The 17529-nt window shown below is 41.9% G+C and overlaps 1 protein-coding gene across 2 annotated transcripts in view; it reads right to left on the reverse strand.

Annotated features, from left to right (window-relative positions):
* fndc3ba (fibronectin type III domain containing 3Ba) overlaps window positions 1–17529 on the reverse strand; it is an 84947-nt gene that overhangs the window by 37388 nt on the left and 30030 nt on the right. For both annotated transcript variants that reach the window (XM_072364743.1, XM_072364742.1), the window contains exons 4-7: window positions 7136–7212; window positions 4651–4882; window positions 4343–4502; window positions 3781–3911 (exon numbers count right to left, since the gene is read on the reverse strand). In XM_072364743.1, coding sequence (XP_072220844.1) covers window positions 3781–3911; window positions 4343–4502; window positions 4651–4882; window positions 7136–7212 — 600 coding nt within the window. The remainder of the gene's footprint in view (window positions 1–3780; window positions 3912–4342; window positions 4503–4650; window positions 4883–7135; window positions 7213–17529) is intronic.

Raw genomic sequence — 17529 nt, forward strand, 5'->3', positions numbered from 1 at the left:
TCTCATTTTTGTTGCCAAGATGATTGTGCAAGTGAAATTTAACCTTGGAAATTCCATTGACGGCCAAAATTAATTTTCATTTCGGGGGGTTAGAAAAAGTCAGCCATTTGTTATTTTAAACATAGTATGAAAATTTCCCAAACAGAGTCGTAAGGTTCCACACTTCTATTACCATAACATTTAAGAGCGCTGTGATATCTATAACCATCCTTTTTTTCCTCTGTCCTGTTGACTGAGCCAACATGGCGGACACAGCCGTCTCAGCACACATCTGGTTTCTCCAGAACTCACAGCCTTTGGCAGTGACGTAGCAGCAAAGATGGAGGAGCTGAGGGAGCCGGTCCATCTGTTTCTGCTGAAATCCCAGTTTTTCTGAGTAAGAGACAGGATCTGCGATGGTGATGTTGCACAGCCAAGATGGAGGAATGGAGGGGACGGAGCACACATCTGTTTCTGCTCAGCAAGCTCAGTTGTAAGGAAAAGAGCCTGTAGAGCTGGCTTTACTGGGGAATGGACACTGAGTTAGCCAAGTCAGCCTGCTGCCTTACTGGCACTGGGGGAATCGCCACACACACACAGAAAAGGGCATCAGGGGCAAAGCGTAGGCGGCTGTGTGTATGTGTGTGTGTGTGTGTGTGTGTGTGTGTGTGTGTGTGGTATTCTGGGTTGGACCGTACTAGGATGCGCCGGGCCAAGCAGCAACTTTGGCGGAATGTTTGTACTCTTTAGCTCTCCTTCTCTCTGTCTTTCCATTTCTCCCTTCTCTGTGATTAAGGAGTTCTGGTTCAGTTTTTTTCCTCTTTACAATCCTTCCATCGCTCTCCTCTCATCTGTCCCTCAAATCATACATTCCTCTCCTCTCTCTGTTTGCCCCCTATCCTTTGGACCCTCATGCTCTGATTGTTTTACAGGAAGCCCAGTCACGGGGTGTTTGTATGTGTGCAAGTGCGTGCGTTGGTGTGTGTTGTGCGACATGTCTAGCTGACTCAGCCTGATCTCCAGCCCTGTACTGAGACCCTGGTAGACCAGAACAGACAGCCTATGACATGCTGACATTCTCCTGTCTGTTATGTGTGTTATTGTTTTTTTGAGTACTACAGTGTGCACCACATGAAACCGTGAAACTTGTCTTTATTTGTCCATCTTGTCTTTTGCCTCCTGTGTAACCTTAATGTGAAATGTGTGTCAATCTCCCCTTCAATACAGTGCAGTCTCTTATGTATGTGTGTGTTTTGAATTCTGCCTGTATATGTGCAGGTTTGAATGGGTTTGAGAATCTCCACAATGAAAAAGTCTTGTAAAAATAGACAGAAAATAACCTTGTCCAAAGCCAGACTTTTAAAATGCATGTAATGTCCAACTGAAATCGTGCAAAATCAAGCATCCCATAACTGGACTTGCACAGTTATCTACAAAACAGTGTAGTGTTTTGTAAGAAGTGATATTCCAGTCAGCCTGGACAATCTGCAGAACACACTGTGAACACAAAGGTTGGAAGCAATGACTTATTCTTACTTTAAGCACCCTCTTTGTGTACTTGTATTTGAACTTCAACTCAAATTTATATATATATATATTTTTTAAATCAGTGGACAATTAACTAGCTACTCCATTTCTACTCCATTACTCCAAAAGCCAGGAGTTTTACTGATGATGGTTCACAAAGTCATCCGAGTAAAATGTTTGGTACATTTCAAAATCTTTTGAGTCTTGTTTATTTTACGTTTAATGAACTAAATTTTTTGCAGGCAAGATAAAAAAAAACATACGGAGAAAAAGACTAATAACATGGTCTGTTGCACTGCCTGCCTGGGAAAGGTCCTAAAAGATCACAATCAAAAGATGAGGAGATTAAGTAACTTACTCAAAGAGCATTTTACACAAGTGTCTTTTTACTTTTTTCATATTTTACAGAAAGTCAAAGTCATTTAGCTCTGATGTGTTGATAAAACACATAATGATCTTGTGATTTGAACTCATTTCAGCTCATAAAACCAAAATATTATTGAATTACAGCTGGTATGGGCTGCAGCCCTCCCAACAATTCCTTGTTGGCTGTAAATAAACCAAGCGCTTAAAATAACAACTTTTTTAACTAACATTTAAAAACATGGAACAAATCACACAATCATATAGTTTCCTTTCAGTATTAAGTCATTTTGTTTGGCTTTGATAAACATAATTCTTAAGGTTGATTAAATTCATCTACTAGGTCTGGATCTCTATCTAATTAGGTGGTTTCAACTACGAATGAACCAGTGAACTCGTGAACCTGTATAGGTTTTATGTTTTTTTTGTTTTTTTTTAAATATTCAGCTTCAATCATTCAAAATGACTTAACAAGATCTTGTTCCAAAATCTGTACGCACGTATGCAACGCACAAAATATATTACGCTTTTCTGTTGCGGTTTTATATCATGAACTTTGGGAAACACATATAACCTACCCTGACCCAGCTGGAATCTTCCTGCGATCAGACACCGTGCTGCGAAGCTAAGACTAACCGTCTAACCATAGCTTTATGGGGACGGTAAATTTAAAGAAAAGTTTGACAGCTACAATTAGAGAGTCGATAAATTTATATGTCTCTATGTTTTTCTGTCATCACCTTCAGAGACAGCACTGTGCATTGTGTGCGTGTGTGTGTGTGCACATAAATGAGATATTCGGCTCTTTTTAATAACTCTGGTGTGTCAAAAGACATGTCATTAAAGAAGAACGACACCACAAGTAAGAGTGTATGAGCGTGTGCGCACCTCAGTGCCTGCGTAAGTGTGTGTGTGTGTGTGTGTGTGTGTGTGTGTGTGTGTGTGTGTGTGTGTGTGTGTGTGTGTGTGTGTGCGAGTGATAAGGCTGAAGTTTGGTGTCTAAATCTCAGAGCTCAAAGGTTTCCTTCATCCCAAGCGGGACTCTACAGGTATGCGACTCCCCCCTCCCCCTATCTCTTCTACCCCACTCTCCCCCAACCCCCTCTGTGGCTAAGCCTTCACCAACAAGGCCGGTATTGTAGCGAGGGTAAAACGATAGCGCTGAGGGACAGGTTCAGCTATGTGGTTACCCAGACAACCCCTCTTACCCTCCTCCCCATCTTCCCACCTCAATACCCCCCCAGTCTCTTCACCTCAGTGAGGTTGCATTCATTCCTCACCCATTCATTTTTTCTTTTAGGTGATTTTCTGTAGGGGAAAAAGAGGGAGGAAGAGAAGGGGAACGAAAGGTGCGTTCATCTGCAGAGAGGCACTGAGGCTAAAGAGAACAAAGACAGTCACAGAGGTGGAAAGAGAGAGTGGGCAGCAGGAATACAGGTTACTCTTCCACAAAGAGATGTGAGGTGGTGTTGTTGCTTGGTGACATATCCATTGTTTGGAGAACAAAGACACTCAGCAGTTCTTTAACTTGTCCACTGACAGAAATGTTAAATTGTAAAAAAAAAAAAAAAAAATGCAGAGACTTTTCGTAAAGCCTCTGTGATGCCGGTTGTGGGGTAATGTTTTCAATGTTAAAAGCAGGCGTTCGGTATGTTTGAGTTTGTATCCGTCTGTGAGAAAGAGAAGTGCATATTACATTCCAGTCCTTTGATATAGTTTGTTTGCACTTGTTTGTGTGTATGACTGCAATAGAAGTTGGTGTCAGGTTTGAGTCTGTGTATTTTGATGTTTAAAAGTTAAAAAACAAATCAATATATGCTTTCAGAATAGAAAACAACATTAAAGCCCCAGAAAGCGTCTGCTATTCATTCCCGGTCTCACTCGCTGCTTTGCACCCTTTGTGCGTCCTACCTTGTGCATGCGTCTCTGGCTCACTGTTTCGTGGACTGCTGCGGAGTCGTCTTTCTGGCTTCTTGCCCACTAGACTGCTGACTCCGCCCCCCGACCCCGCTGACCCAAGTGATGGGGCGTGTGATTTGCTGCTGCAACAAACAGAAAATTAGAACAGAATTTTCTTTATTAGCATGGACAAAAAACAAAAAAAGAGGATGTGTAAAGCTAAATACGAAAAATAAAAAATAATCCACACAGAATTACTGTCGAAAACATTTTCCAGAGGGAAATGACAATAAAGATTATATGTTACAGTTATTGGATACATGTACATTTATATGCTGTGGGATTCAATTTGTTTTTCTGGGGCAAAAAAAAAGAAACATTTTGACTAAAAAGTGAGAATGTGTCGCACAACCCAACAGGCAAATTCAAAATACATTATGTTGTCCTACTTTCTCCACTTGTAATTACATAACCAGGTGGACAACAACTGTAAAACTTGGAGAAGAAATCAGACAATTAATGAGTAACTAATCTTTGTGCCCATCTCTTAAAGCCCGAGAAGCAACTTGATCACCTGTATCCATTGTGTGCTGGTCCCAGACTGCCCTTATAGAGAGTGGAGGGAGGAGAATTCAGTCGGTTCTGTCTCGGTTCCTTAATCTTCTTAGGCTGTGGCTTACTGTACGTCTCTTCTCTGCCTATGTAACTTGACATCCCATATACCGGGATGATTTCTGACAGGAGAGGAGAGAAGAGGAGAGGAGAATTCAAACTACAAACCTGTCCCAATCGTATTTTTTGTAACCTAAAAAAGATGACTACTTTGTTCAACATAAAAATCAGCTGTTATCCAGGAGGCGAGTCCAGTCAGCACGTGGGTACCTGGATCGCCGTACATGGGGGGAAGGTGGTGCTGGTAGTACTGGTGGGGTGGCATCTCCCCTGGGCTGACAGGGGGATAGAAAGAGTGAGAGTTGGGGATGAAGTGAGGGTGAGCCAGGTAAGGGGGCAGGTGATGTGTGGGGGACAGAGCTGGAGAGTAAGAGGGAGGATAGCACTCTGGAGACTGGGGGGTCACCACCACTCGGCGGACCCCTGTGGTATCCTCCAGCACCTGTGGGACAGGACAGAAATAATGGGTGTGAGTTACATTATTTGTAAACTTGAGAAATCTAAACTTTTGTGCCTAGAAACAGTTGTCTTATCGGAAAACTGCACACATCTGAGATTGCTTTATTCATTGTCGAAGAGAGGTTTCCCTAGGTGATGGCTTTAATTTGAGTCTAGTGAAAAGCAGATGCTCAGAGTGTTAAATGAGGATATCTGATCAATTAATTAATTACAGAATATATGTTCCACCTGAGACAGTAATCCAACAGGATATAATACCCATTAAAGTGGTGAAAACAAGTGCATGGTGTCAAGAGATAGCGAGCAACAACTTCCAAATATCTGCCTCAAATTAACATAAGATTCCATAGCTGCATTCACTTCCACATTCATGGTCTGGAACACACACACACATTCCAACTATTCAGACACTTTCACAGGCCTGCATTCCAAGGAGAAAGCAAACACACACTCCCTGCAGAGACGGGAAGCAATCTCTGGTCCCTAATAACAACAACACGCACACACACCGTCAGAAACACACCAAATAAACACCACCCCAAAAGCCCCAACACAGACTGAGAAGCATCACAAAGTCAAAATACAAAAGACAGAAGAAAAAAAAGAAAAAGTGAGAGTAAAGAAAGAGGCTCAGGTTGGCATGAAGGGGGTTACAGAGCTAATTTGAGCAAGAAAGAAAGTGGGGAGAATGGAGGGGGAGGAGGCCCCTATCTGCCCCTCATCCCCTCCTCTGCAGAAGAAGAGAAAAACAGTGTTTACAGGAAAACAAGAGCGACGTCCTTGCACTAGTACATGTGGAGCTGGCCTACATACCAGCTCCACATGTATATGTACTTGTACTTTTTTGATTGTGAAGGACTCACACACACATTTAAAAATAAGATACATACGAACACACACGTGCAAACACACATACCATCGCACTGTGGGCATTAATGCAAACCGCAGATGTCACACACGGATACACATGCAAATACAGTCCATCTCATGTGCGCACTACTTTCCACCATCATGGTGCTCTTTCTCCATCCATCCCCTCTTCAAGCTTTCACGCCCCCCCAAAAAAACTGCCCATCCAATGCTTGCCTCCCCTATCGAGCTTGTTTATGTAAGAGTGACAGTGTTTCCCGCTCATACTTGGCTCATTCCCTGCTATCACACACCCACACACATGCAAAGGCAAACACACACCCACGGTGAGCCAATGACCCGACTTCCACTGGCGCAGAAGCACAATTCAACCACAAGGACGCCACACACGTTTTTGTAACACTCTGTTTTTCAGGGCAAACACTTCGTTTGTCTTTTCCCTATAATTGTAGGAACATTTACATGACATACATGACCCCAGTACCCCAAAAATTAGTAAAGTGTTGTTCAGGGCTGTTGGAAGATGAGGCTACCTGGGGCACTTGTGTTTTTTAAACTACAACTGACAGGATAGGTGGAATGCCTATCCAGTGGAATATCCAGACATTCTTTGTCTGTGGTTTGACCACAAAGCTGTCCACAAATTTTCCAAATTTTGTTTGCATAAGCTTGTTGTTCTTTAATGATGAACACACTCTCAATTTTGATGTTGTTCATAAAAAATGTATGCTATGCAAGCTCAAATGCTTTAAATCTGTCAGCCAGTCCTTAAAAAGAAATGTTCAACTTAAAAACACTATACTCTGTTGTAGCTTTAGATCTTTCACGTGGCCAAAACCCACTTGGCATTTCAATTTCAGTCAATTTACTGCATTGCGGGATCAATTTCAAGCCAGGAAGCTCGGAAAAAACTGGTGATTTATTAAAAACAGAATAAATGTGCCTTAAAAAGGATGTATATTCTTGGGGTTTTTGGATTTTCCCTTAACCTTCACTATGTTATATAGTGCTTTGGTCATGTAAAACGATAAGCAAAGTTACGAAGAGAGAAGTCCACACCAAAGGGGAGTTATCCTCTTCCACAGAAAATTCTGCTCCCGAGCTGCCTGAAAAATCTCATTTGTAGTCAAGGATTATCTTTCCTTTCTTAACGACATCAGCATGAAGCATTTGCATAATGTCTGCCTCTGTTTTGCTCGCCTCCAACAGAGAAAGAGTGGCTGTTTTGCAGTCCATCATTTTTGAGCAATCCACTGGCCAATCAGAGCAGACAGGGCATATGGACCCCTGTTTCTCTAGCAGAATAATGAAAAAGACAACTAAATGCATCAGCCTGAAAAAAAAAAACATATAGACATAGACTAACCTGTGAGATGTATCCTGGAGGTACGTGGATGGGGGGTATTGATCCATTTGGGGACATCATGGGAACTTCAGCAGGACCTGCAAGAGGGGAGAAAAATGATTTAACCAGGCCGAATGTTAATCGACAGTTCAAATGCAGAGTCACAAATACAGCCTTACCCAATGAAGGGAAAGCCAGTGCTGCAATTAATTAACTCCTAATGTAACCAGTATGGCAGCTTTTTCTGATTGCATGAATTAATTTTGACATTACCTTACTAAACCACATAAAAGGAAAGACTGTTCCCTTTGAGTATGCCTGCTTGAGGTCAAAAGGCACGCAAATTTGAATATAAAAGTAAGCAAGTTCTTCAATGCAGACAAACGGCGAATGACAACGATGTCTGCATTCAACACTGGCATAATGATCAACATAAGTGTAACCTATCAGGGCAAATGGCAGCGGACTAGAAAAATTAAAATCTCTGCCTTTAAGAAGAAGAAAGAAAATGTGAATAGAATTAGCAGACTGAATATGTTGACTTTTCCACTGTCCATATCTCCTCCTCCCAAATCTCTCCATCTCCCTCTTCCTCCGTCTTTCTGTGATGGAGGTCTTTGGCTGTTAAAGTCATTGGGACCCCAGTGGGACAGCTGGAAGCAGACCTGGCCTCAGAATAAATCACGTACAGGCGTGCGCACGGTCCACACACACATAAAACACACACATAAACGAACTAAGGCCCCTCCTGACTACAAACACACATGCAAATATGAAGACTCGCTAAAATTTTCTGACCGTGTTGACATGTGTTAAATAATAGTAGACTAATTCTACAACCAGGTCTACTTTAAAGGTCATTTCACACACAAAAACATGTGATATAACTTTATACCATTAACTTGAAGTAAGTTCCTGTCGTGTTAGAAAAATAAAATTGTTAGTCTGACAGTAACCGGACTTGAAGTAAATGTGAACATATCAGTCTAAAAGAAATTAAAGTAAATGGCAAAGAGTCATCAAGGGTGTTGAGCACACTTTAGTCAATAATTTAATTCATTTCCTGTGCAATAATACTGGGGCAATGATGGTGGTCCGGTTAAATGGCCCAATACAGCTGTAACTGTAGCAGGTCTCAACTGTGAATGTAACATTGCTGACTGAAGCAGTGTGGGATCATATTGACGGAGAACGGAACAAAAGCCAGCCAACATCCGAAGAAGAGCTTTGGAATGTCCTTCAAGAAGCCTGGAGAAATATTCCTGAAGACTACTAAAATAAATGACAAGGAAGCTTGTGTAAGAGAGTTCAGGTTGTGCTGAAAAATAAAAGGTGGCCATACCAAATACTGACTTTCAAGCTAATTCTTGCTATAAAATTCTGTTGTTGCCTAATATATTGTATTTCCATTTTTGCTTTGATATTACAACTAATTGCTTCACCCAATTTCTTTTTTTCGTGACATAAATTATCGAGGGGCTCAAGACTTTTGCACTGATGTACTTCTGTCACTGTGCAAATCGATACCCTTCCCATGCTAGTCAAGGACAGTAGTCCAGTTAAATGGTCCAGTTGAGTTATAACTCAATTTAAGTGTGTGAGTAAAGGTACTACTTAGGTGAACTGACTCTTTCACACATTCCTTCCTTGGTTCTTTTCTCATTTCCTGTCACCCTCAACTCCCCCCCTTTCAGCACAGTCCTCCCTAATTGCTTCTCTCACCATCAATTCCTACACCTTCACTTTTTTGCTCTCACTCACTTGGTCCTGCTTTCATTTCCATCTTTTCATCTCCTGTTCAAGAATTCCTCCAGCAGGAACGTCTCTCCTTTACTTTAGCTATTACTCACACGCTTCACTCCCTTCTTTCATTTCAAATATTACTCACTTCATCCCTCCTAACTTCATCCTTTCCACATTCCCTCATTCATTCTCATCTTCCTCTCTCACCTCTTTCCATCAACCCCCTCCCCTTCTCCTTCCACTTCTCCATCTCTCACTCACAGCCCTGACAGCTCATCGGCCAAACAAGCAGGTAACAGTGCAGTAAACACTCACACACACACACACACAACCTGAGCAAAGTCTGCAGTGTGAACCGGTGTGTGTGTAGTGAGTAGGTCACAGGGAGGGAAAGACAGGCCTCTTTCACTCCCGTCTGCTCACCTACTAGGGAGACTAGAACTGGATATGAAAGTACTCATTGAGGAGAAGGTCATAGCATAAGGAGAACATACAGCACACACACTGAGTTCCTCTCAACCTCTTTCCATCACTGCTCGTAGCACACTTTTCCTCTCACTCACATGCATAATCTCAGACACACGCACACACATACATACTCTTGGCAAACAGAAGTGTGTTTGGACAGTCTCTGCAGCCTCTGTGCTCTTCACTCAGCAAACAGCAGCATTCCTCTGCTCCCTCTCTCTCTCTCTCTCACACACACACACACACACACACACAAACACACTCCCATCCCTGGCCCCAAGGACCGGACCCAACAGGCCCAACTACCCCCAATTCCTTACCCAAAATACAAGACAGTCTTTGTCCTGCTACCTTCATACACACATTCACACACACACCGCTGTAAGTCATGCAATATTTGACTGATTTCTATTTAGAGGGTCTCAGGATAATCAAGAAGTCATACGTGTGAATTTAATAAGTTGTAATTGCGTGTTTGTGTGTGTGTTTGTGTGCATATAGTCCTTGAGCCTCACTGTGGTAACGTCACTCTCTGGTCTCATCTCCAGCTTTACCCTTTAAGCACCACAAATAAAGTCATGACTTCCTCTGCCTAATCCTGCTGGACTACACAGCTCCTCATCCCCACTCCCTCCGCGCTCTCCCTGCACTCATCTTCTATCTGTTGCTTCTCCTGCTTCCGACTGCTGGAGGACGTAGATCAGAGGATCGGTTATGAGGTTGTGTCGTCTATGTGGCATGATGCCAGTGTACCTGAGGATCGGCAATGTAATCTGAAAGCCAAAGTGTTCTCTACAATTAGAGTTGGACCACCTAATTCATGTTTCCTGATGTTTCTTCTTCCAGTCCAGTGGAGACCCATTACTTACTCCCTTCCATAAACTACCTGCATGCATTCCTCAGAAAATAATAGAATAAAATAAGAACTAGGGATAGGTATAATGATATTAATTTAAAGGTTTTGGCGTAACATCAAATTGAATTTTCAACAACAAATCAAAATTAGAAGAATATTCACACTGTGATTCTGATTTCTCTTGAAATAAAAAAAATACACTGAAATTCAATTTAAAAAAATAATAGTTTGGGTCAATAAAGTTGCTTCAAGTGATCATACAATGAAAAGAATGTATCCTGATAGGAGTTCTCTTCTAAGATTGTCATGCAGTAGTTGAAGTATAAAACATAGGAGTAGTGAAGGAAATAAGCTGAAAATATCATTTTTTACATGTTTAAGCTTGTTGAACACTCGGTTATACTCATGAGGGTTCAACAGTATAAACATAGTTGATATGTGAAAAAAAACAAAAAAAAACAAGATATCTACTTCAAATGAAGATTTCTGCACGCAGTCAATGCTGCTCTGTCAAACAAACCTCCTTATAGAGTCAGTTTTGTCATTACAAAACCTCTCCTGTCATGAAGAAATAAAAGAAATATATAGTAAGTAAACATTAATCTCAGTTGAAACCCTAACTGCAAATAACAGCTCGTGATAAGAAATTCCAAACAGTGAACATCTTCACACTAATATAACACCTACGTACACTGACATACAATATCAAAGTCTCAGCTCGCAGAGTTGAACTCTTGCTGCTAGAGATTTATACAAGAAATAAACACATTTCCATGGCAAACATCCTGTCTCTGACTTTACCACACACAGGCACAAACACACAAGCTCACATATGCTTTAGAAATGGGCCCATTCACAAAAAAAAAAAAAAAAAAAAGGAGCATCAACTTGCGATTTTGTCCAGCTGCCCATACATACATTGATACACATACACAGACAGAGGAAATGATGCAACATTTCATCAGATGTTCCCCATGATAACAGCTGGGAAAGACAGCTGTGTAAGGGCCCCCGAAGCACAACACAGAAAAGGTGGCCTCACACATGCCCAATTACTTATATCTGTAATAATGCAATAACTTATAGGCGCTATGTAAATACACACACATCCACTTCTAAGGATCAGACAGCACCAACAGTGAATGTATACCAACCGTGTGTAGACTAAAGCAATGCCTCACTTCCAGAGAAAACTAAAGACTTTTCTGTCTTTCCCTTCATCCCGGCACATGTGGTCACCACATTGAAAGGAAACACAGACCCTCTTGGGAAAGCGTGTGTGTGTGGGTGTGTGTGTGTGTGTGTGTGTGGGTGTGTCTGTTTGTGTGTGTTGGTATCTAACCAGAGTGGCCTGCTAGCAAGCTGACCTACATACAAACCACCTAAACCCAAATGGATTTCCCAACAACACGAGGGAGACAAAAGAATAAAACTAGAACAACAAGAAAGCAAATCAATTAATAAACAGGCAGACTTAAAAAGTATGTTCTCCTTTATCCTAACAAACCAACTTTCCCACAAACACACAAACTCTATCTACCCTATCCGAGCCCCACAGAGGCAGCTGTCCAGTCTTGATGGATATTTGTATTCATGTATGTGTGTATATTCATGTGTGTGTGTGTTTATAGAAGTCTGTGTCTGGGTCAGTTGTGACGTGGCATTGCCTGGAAGTTATGTAAGCATCAGCAGGGTAATGTTATCTGCCCTTGGAGCTCCAAGAGAAAGACACTCCCATGACAGCTTCCTCTACTGAATGGCCAGTCCACACACACAAAGACACACACAGCCAAACACACACTTTGGAGCACGTGGCCTATTGTCACTTCTAAGATTAATGCTGTATATAAAAATGAAACAAATCCCCTCAGATCTCTTAGCCAGCTGATTTAGCTACCAGAAGGTCAGAGAGGGAGCACAGTGTGGAGGATGATGGACAGTGTAACGAAGAAGAGGGAGAGAGAGAATGCTTCAGCAGGAAATGCGGGAGGCACCTTAAAAATAACACAGTCTGTGTGCTGAATATATGCAACCTGTATCGCAAAGACACACACTCATGAACATGCTGCACAGGACTCGAGTTCATCTCCGGTGAGTCAAGTCCGGCGGACATCTTTGCCCTGGGCAGGGTGAGTCTCAGTGATTGAGGAGGAAGTAAGGACTTCCTGCGCCGCCCTGCCTTCAGTCCTTTGCTCTCATGACACTGACACTCTGCAGAGTGACGCACAATACAGCACATGCATAAACACTCAGACGCAGTCATGCATAAATGGACACACAGCTGACATCCCAGGTCACAAACACCTTTGGATGCACATAACCAAACACGCATCCACACTTCTGATCCTGAATCTGTGTTCTGTGTGACAGGGTGTAATTTGAGCGGGCTTCCTGATCTGCTGTGGAATTTAAATCATAAGCTTGAGGGTTGCAACGTTAAAACACAAGGCCTTACTGTATTGATATTGTGTGTGTGTGTATGTAAACACATTCCTCGAGATGAGTGAGCCACTCTACTTAAAGCCTCTAAGTCCAAAGTTGCATAACCGTGTCTTAAGGAGACAGGAAAAAAAATATTTTATCAGTTATGACAGCTGATGATACTATCACAGAATGATGACCTCATCGGCATCTGACACCATCATATTGCAAGCTGAAGATTAAGTAACTGCTTTTAGGCTTGTTAATCCACAGCTGTATTTTATTAACCAGCACACTGATTCAGCCTCTTGTTTTCACACCACGCTTTCCTGTCTCTATAAATATGATGGGGAAAAAAATAGATTACTAATCATCTCCCAACAATACAAATTAATTTTCCACCTCCTCATGTGCAAAAATATTGATTCAAGATTGAGATGTATTTTTGATCACACACAGCTAAAAAAAAAAAATACACTTTTGATTTGATATTGAACATAGTGATCAATCTTTGTCATCAGTAGATGACAAATATAGACTCACTTTATCCTGGTCAAGTATAGGTTTAATTTACAGAGAAGAACTGGCCAAGACAGAAGCAGTATTCTAAATGTTTAACGCAGAACTAGTGAAAAATTACACTCACTTACAAATCACTTCAACGTCATGAATGTTTTTCTGATGTGAAATGCCCATTTTATGAAACCACTTGACCCATTAAAAGACATCACTTTTAAGACCCACCATTATCAAATTATTCACTTGATATTTTATCCTGCCCTGGTTATTGTGCAAATGTCCTTTAAGCATACAAGTCTTGATCTGTTTAGTGTTCAGTATGTAGTCTGGGTGCCAGCCCATACCTCCACCCAAGCCCTCATCTCTCTCCAGTTCTCCCCCACCCAGAGGAGGGGTGCTGTCGGCCGACCTACTTCTACTGCTGGGTCTGCTCCAGAAGTGAGCAACGTAACGTCTGGAGGGACACTAAGCCCAGCCATGCTTTGTTCTTAAGATCTTAAACATGTACAAACACACACCCTAACAGCTGCACACAGACTCACAGAGACTCAAATGTGCACACAAACGCTCACATACACAATGACAAACAAATTTCAGCCTGCAAATAAGCCAACAGATACATAACCTGGGCATACGAGCGAAATCTGTCTCAAACAACATACAAGTCAATCAGATACCCATACCCAGGTTAGCGCAGTGTAAAGCCAGACATAACGTCTCTCGCTCCTCTGTCTCAGTCTCAGGCTTGTAGATACAATTGTTTTGGGATGGTATCCAAGCAAGCATGGACCCCTCATATTGTACTTCACTTATCGCTCATGCATCCGTGCACATACACACACATTTGTGTAGCTATGTGCACAAACTCCAGGCAAAGATGTGCAACCATGCACCTGCACCCATGAACCAGACACCGGTGACTCACTCTGTCCATTCCCTAATCAACTCTACACTTCCAGAAAAAAAAATAGGAGTAAGAAAAATACAGAACGAAAAGAAGTGCAACAGCTGTTGGTGTGTAAACAGAGTCAGAGCCATTGAATCATTTCCTGCTCTGCCTCTTCTACTCCTTTTAGCTTTTCTCACTTTTAGGAATCCTCAAGGTGGCAAAAATCCTAAAATTGGCCCATTAAAGCTTTTGGTCCTTTTTACATTTTTTTCCCCGCCGTACACTATGTGCTGTGTTTGTATCCAGCTGTACATCTCCCCCTCGCTTTTCTGCTATCTCTCCACATGTTAATGTGGGGCATTCCTGGGGTATGAGTCACAGTCTGAACAGCACGAAGTTTGTGTTCGAACAGAGAAGAGAAGAGAAGAGAAGAGAAGAGAAGAGAAGAGAAGAGAAGAGAAGAGAAGAGAAGAGAAGAGAAGAGAAGAGAAGAGAAGAGAAGAGAAGAGAAGAGAAGAGAAGAGAAGAGAAGAGAAGAGAAGAGAAGAGAAGAGAAGAGAAGAGAAGAGAAGAGAAGAGAAGAGAAGAGAAGTTGTGTGAATGTCACAGGAAAGATAGAAGGCAAGACTGGAAGTCCTGGATTAGCAGGGACTTTCCCCCATTCTCCAACTATGAATTCCACTGTTTCTGTATGTGTAAGGAAGGGAAGGCATTGTGGACATTGTGTAAATATGCAATAGGGACAGAAATAAGGAAAAGTATCTGGGTTGGAACAAATTCTCTTTTAGACCTGCTTTTCTACCATTGTCTCCAATCATTCCTTGACCTCCCTGGTTGGGAGGACTGACACACACACCTGTCCATCCGATCGGATCAAAGAAAGAAAAAAAAAAGTGGGGCTTCCCTTTGAAATCTAAACACACATGATGCAAACAATCACATGTGGAATTTCCATCTGATAAATAATGCAAAGCGTCGCCCAATCTAATACACCTAGCAGCATTTTTCAACCAACTTTGGCTGATGTTTCACTTATTTTCGGTTCAGTCCTTGTACCTGATCATTCTTAGATGTATATGAATTTTTAGATAACACTGAGCATGTGAATCATTAAAGTATAAATTAGTCACCAAACTTATGGGTTGAACCAGTGCTGTGTCTATACATAACAGATCATTTAGCAAAGTACCACTTTTGAATTGCATCTTTAGGCACTTTGTTACTAGCAGTCGCAAAGGCATAGAATTTGCTCAGATTTCTTTAATGAGTAATGACATACAATAGTATTCTTGCTGTGACAAGGTGATTCCCAAAGAGCTATTAACCACAAAGTTGGCAGTGTTCTTAAAAAAATAGGAATCTGGATAAGTGGAGGACAAAAGGAGACATGGCAGGACTGAAAAACTATCTAAAGCAGATAAACAGTATCTGAAAGTGATGTGAAAGGGGAAAAAAATCCAGCTTAGACCTGACACAGGACCTGAGAGATGTGCCTGGACCCTCCAATGATTCATTTACTTTTCACAGAACCTTCATCCGAAATGGTCTCCATGGAAGGGTTGCTGTCAAGAAGCCATTCTTAAGGAAGGGAAACGGAGAGAAAAGGCTGAGCTAAGCCAAATGACACAAGAACTGGACCAAAAATCAGTGGCAACAGGTCTTATGGAGTGATGACACCTCCCCAGAGCCTGGATCTCAAGATTATTGAAGCAATGAGGGATCATCTTGACAGAGAACGGAACAAAAGGCAGCCAACATCCAAAGAAGAGCTTTGGGATGTCCATCAAGAAGACTGGAGAACTGTTCCTGAAGACTACTTGGAATTACAAAACAGGGTTAGGGCTGGAGATACTAAGAGGGTTCTGGCTTCGTTGAAGAATGAATGTGGTAATTTGAAATATCGACTTTCAAGTTTATTAAAACGGTACAAATAGTCTATTACTTTATATTATCTTTTTTCCATTTACGCTTGCACATGTTTCAATAAATCACTGCACACATTTCTTGTTTTCCTGGCAACGTATGAAGAGATAAAGGGTGACTCGAGACTTTAAAAACACCATGCAAATTACTAAGACTTATGTTGGAGATGTGAGGGTGAGACTGAAAAAATAAAAGTAAAAAATAGATGCACGGCAAAAAGAAGGGACAGAGAAACAAGGGTAAAAGTGAAGAGGATCAGGAAGAGACAGAGAGGATAAGGGAATGAGGGTGGAGAGAGGGAATAGGTGCTCCAGCTGTACCCTGAGCTTCAAGAGAGACAAGAATTTCATCCCTGGAAAACATCGTTTCTTCTCCCTCTGTCTGTCTGGAAAAATCTGCAAAGACTGTCCTCAACACAGCTGCTGTTCACACAGGCACTCACTTTCACACAGTCCCACAAACAAAGACAGGCGCTGTTTTTTCTTTTTCTATTTTTTTTCTAAAGAGTTTTAGTCACCCTTCCGAACTCTTCCAAACCCCTCCCACTCCCAGGTTGCCCAAGTGGGCCAGTCGCAACAGAAATTACGAGCTGGCAAACCAGACCAGCTCAGCTGCAGCACGGAGGTGGCTGGGGTCATCACACAGAGGAAGTGGCCTCACCCGGAATGCACGGCAGCAGGCACGACCAGACACGCTGCTTCTAATTCACTCTTTCTCACTCTATCCCACATTTTTTTTCTGCCCGTCTTCCATCATTTACCTGCCTGGATTCTTTTGTATGATTTCAACTCCATTTCTTCCTCCCTCCCCTCCTTGCTCTGCCTCCTCATGCCCTACTATCTGAGGGCATTGAGTTTATAATCGAGTTCTGGGCACAGCATACAACAACAATTGACTCTCTCTCTCTCTGCCTCACATACACATACCGAAGTAAAGTTTGCTATCTTGTGCCAAATGTACCAAACCAATCCTCTCTGTCCTTTCGATTCTTACAAAGTACTTTTGAGTTATAAATGTTGGTTAAAGAAAAGAGAAAGGCAGGTATGTCACACACTTGCACACAAGTTCACACAAAATGTGCCCAAAGGGATCACATTCCATTACACACCACCTGGAGTGAGAGTCGTTCCCATGGCGACCAGTATCCCAAATGGAATAGGACATAACACATAAGTAAGACATGTGTTCCACACACACACTTCAAGAACCAGTTTTACTGTTGCTCTGAGGGCATGCAATCTTGTAGACGAACCCTCTGTAAAAATATTTTCCTTCACTCAGCTGTCAAGCTTGAAATATATAAAAATGAAGTAGCAGCCATGATATAAAAAACGCAAATAGCCCACGGAAGCGAGATTTCATCGTTATCTCTTTCTGCCACAAGTTATTCCACCCTACCCATTATTCTTTTCTTTTTTTTATTTCCAGCACAATGTGAAGCAAACCCCCAACAAGACAGATTCAGCAGTTTCAAACTAGGGGAAATGTTAAACAGAGTGAGGAGGAAAATAATCTGCAGAGGTGTTAGTTACTCAACACTCCAGACCGAGACATCACTGCACTGCTTTTTCCACAGACTGACGAATATGGTGGTTG

The sequence above is a fragment of the Leuresthes tenuis genome, unplaced genomic scaffold, assembly GCF_036924035.1.
Source record: "Leuresthes tenuis unplaced genomic scaffold, fLeuTen1.0.hap1 SCAF_15, whole genome shotgun sequence".
Lineage (NCBI taxonomy): Eukaryota > Metazoa > Chordata > Actinopteri > Atheriniformes > Atherinopsidae > Leuresthes > Leuresthes tenuis.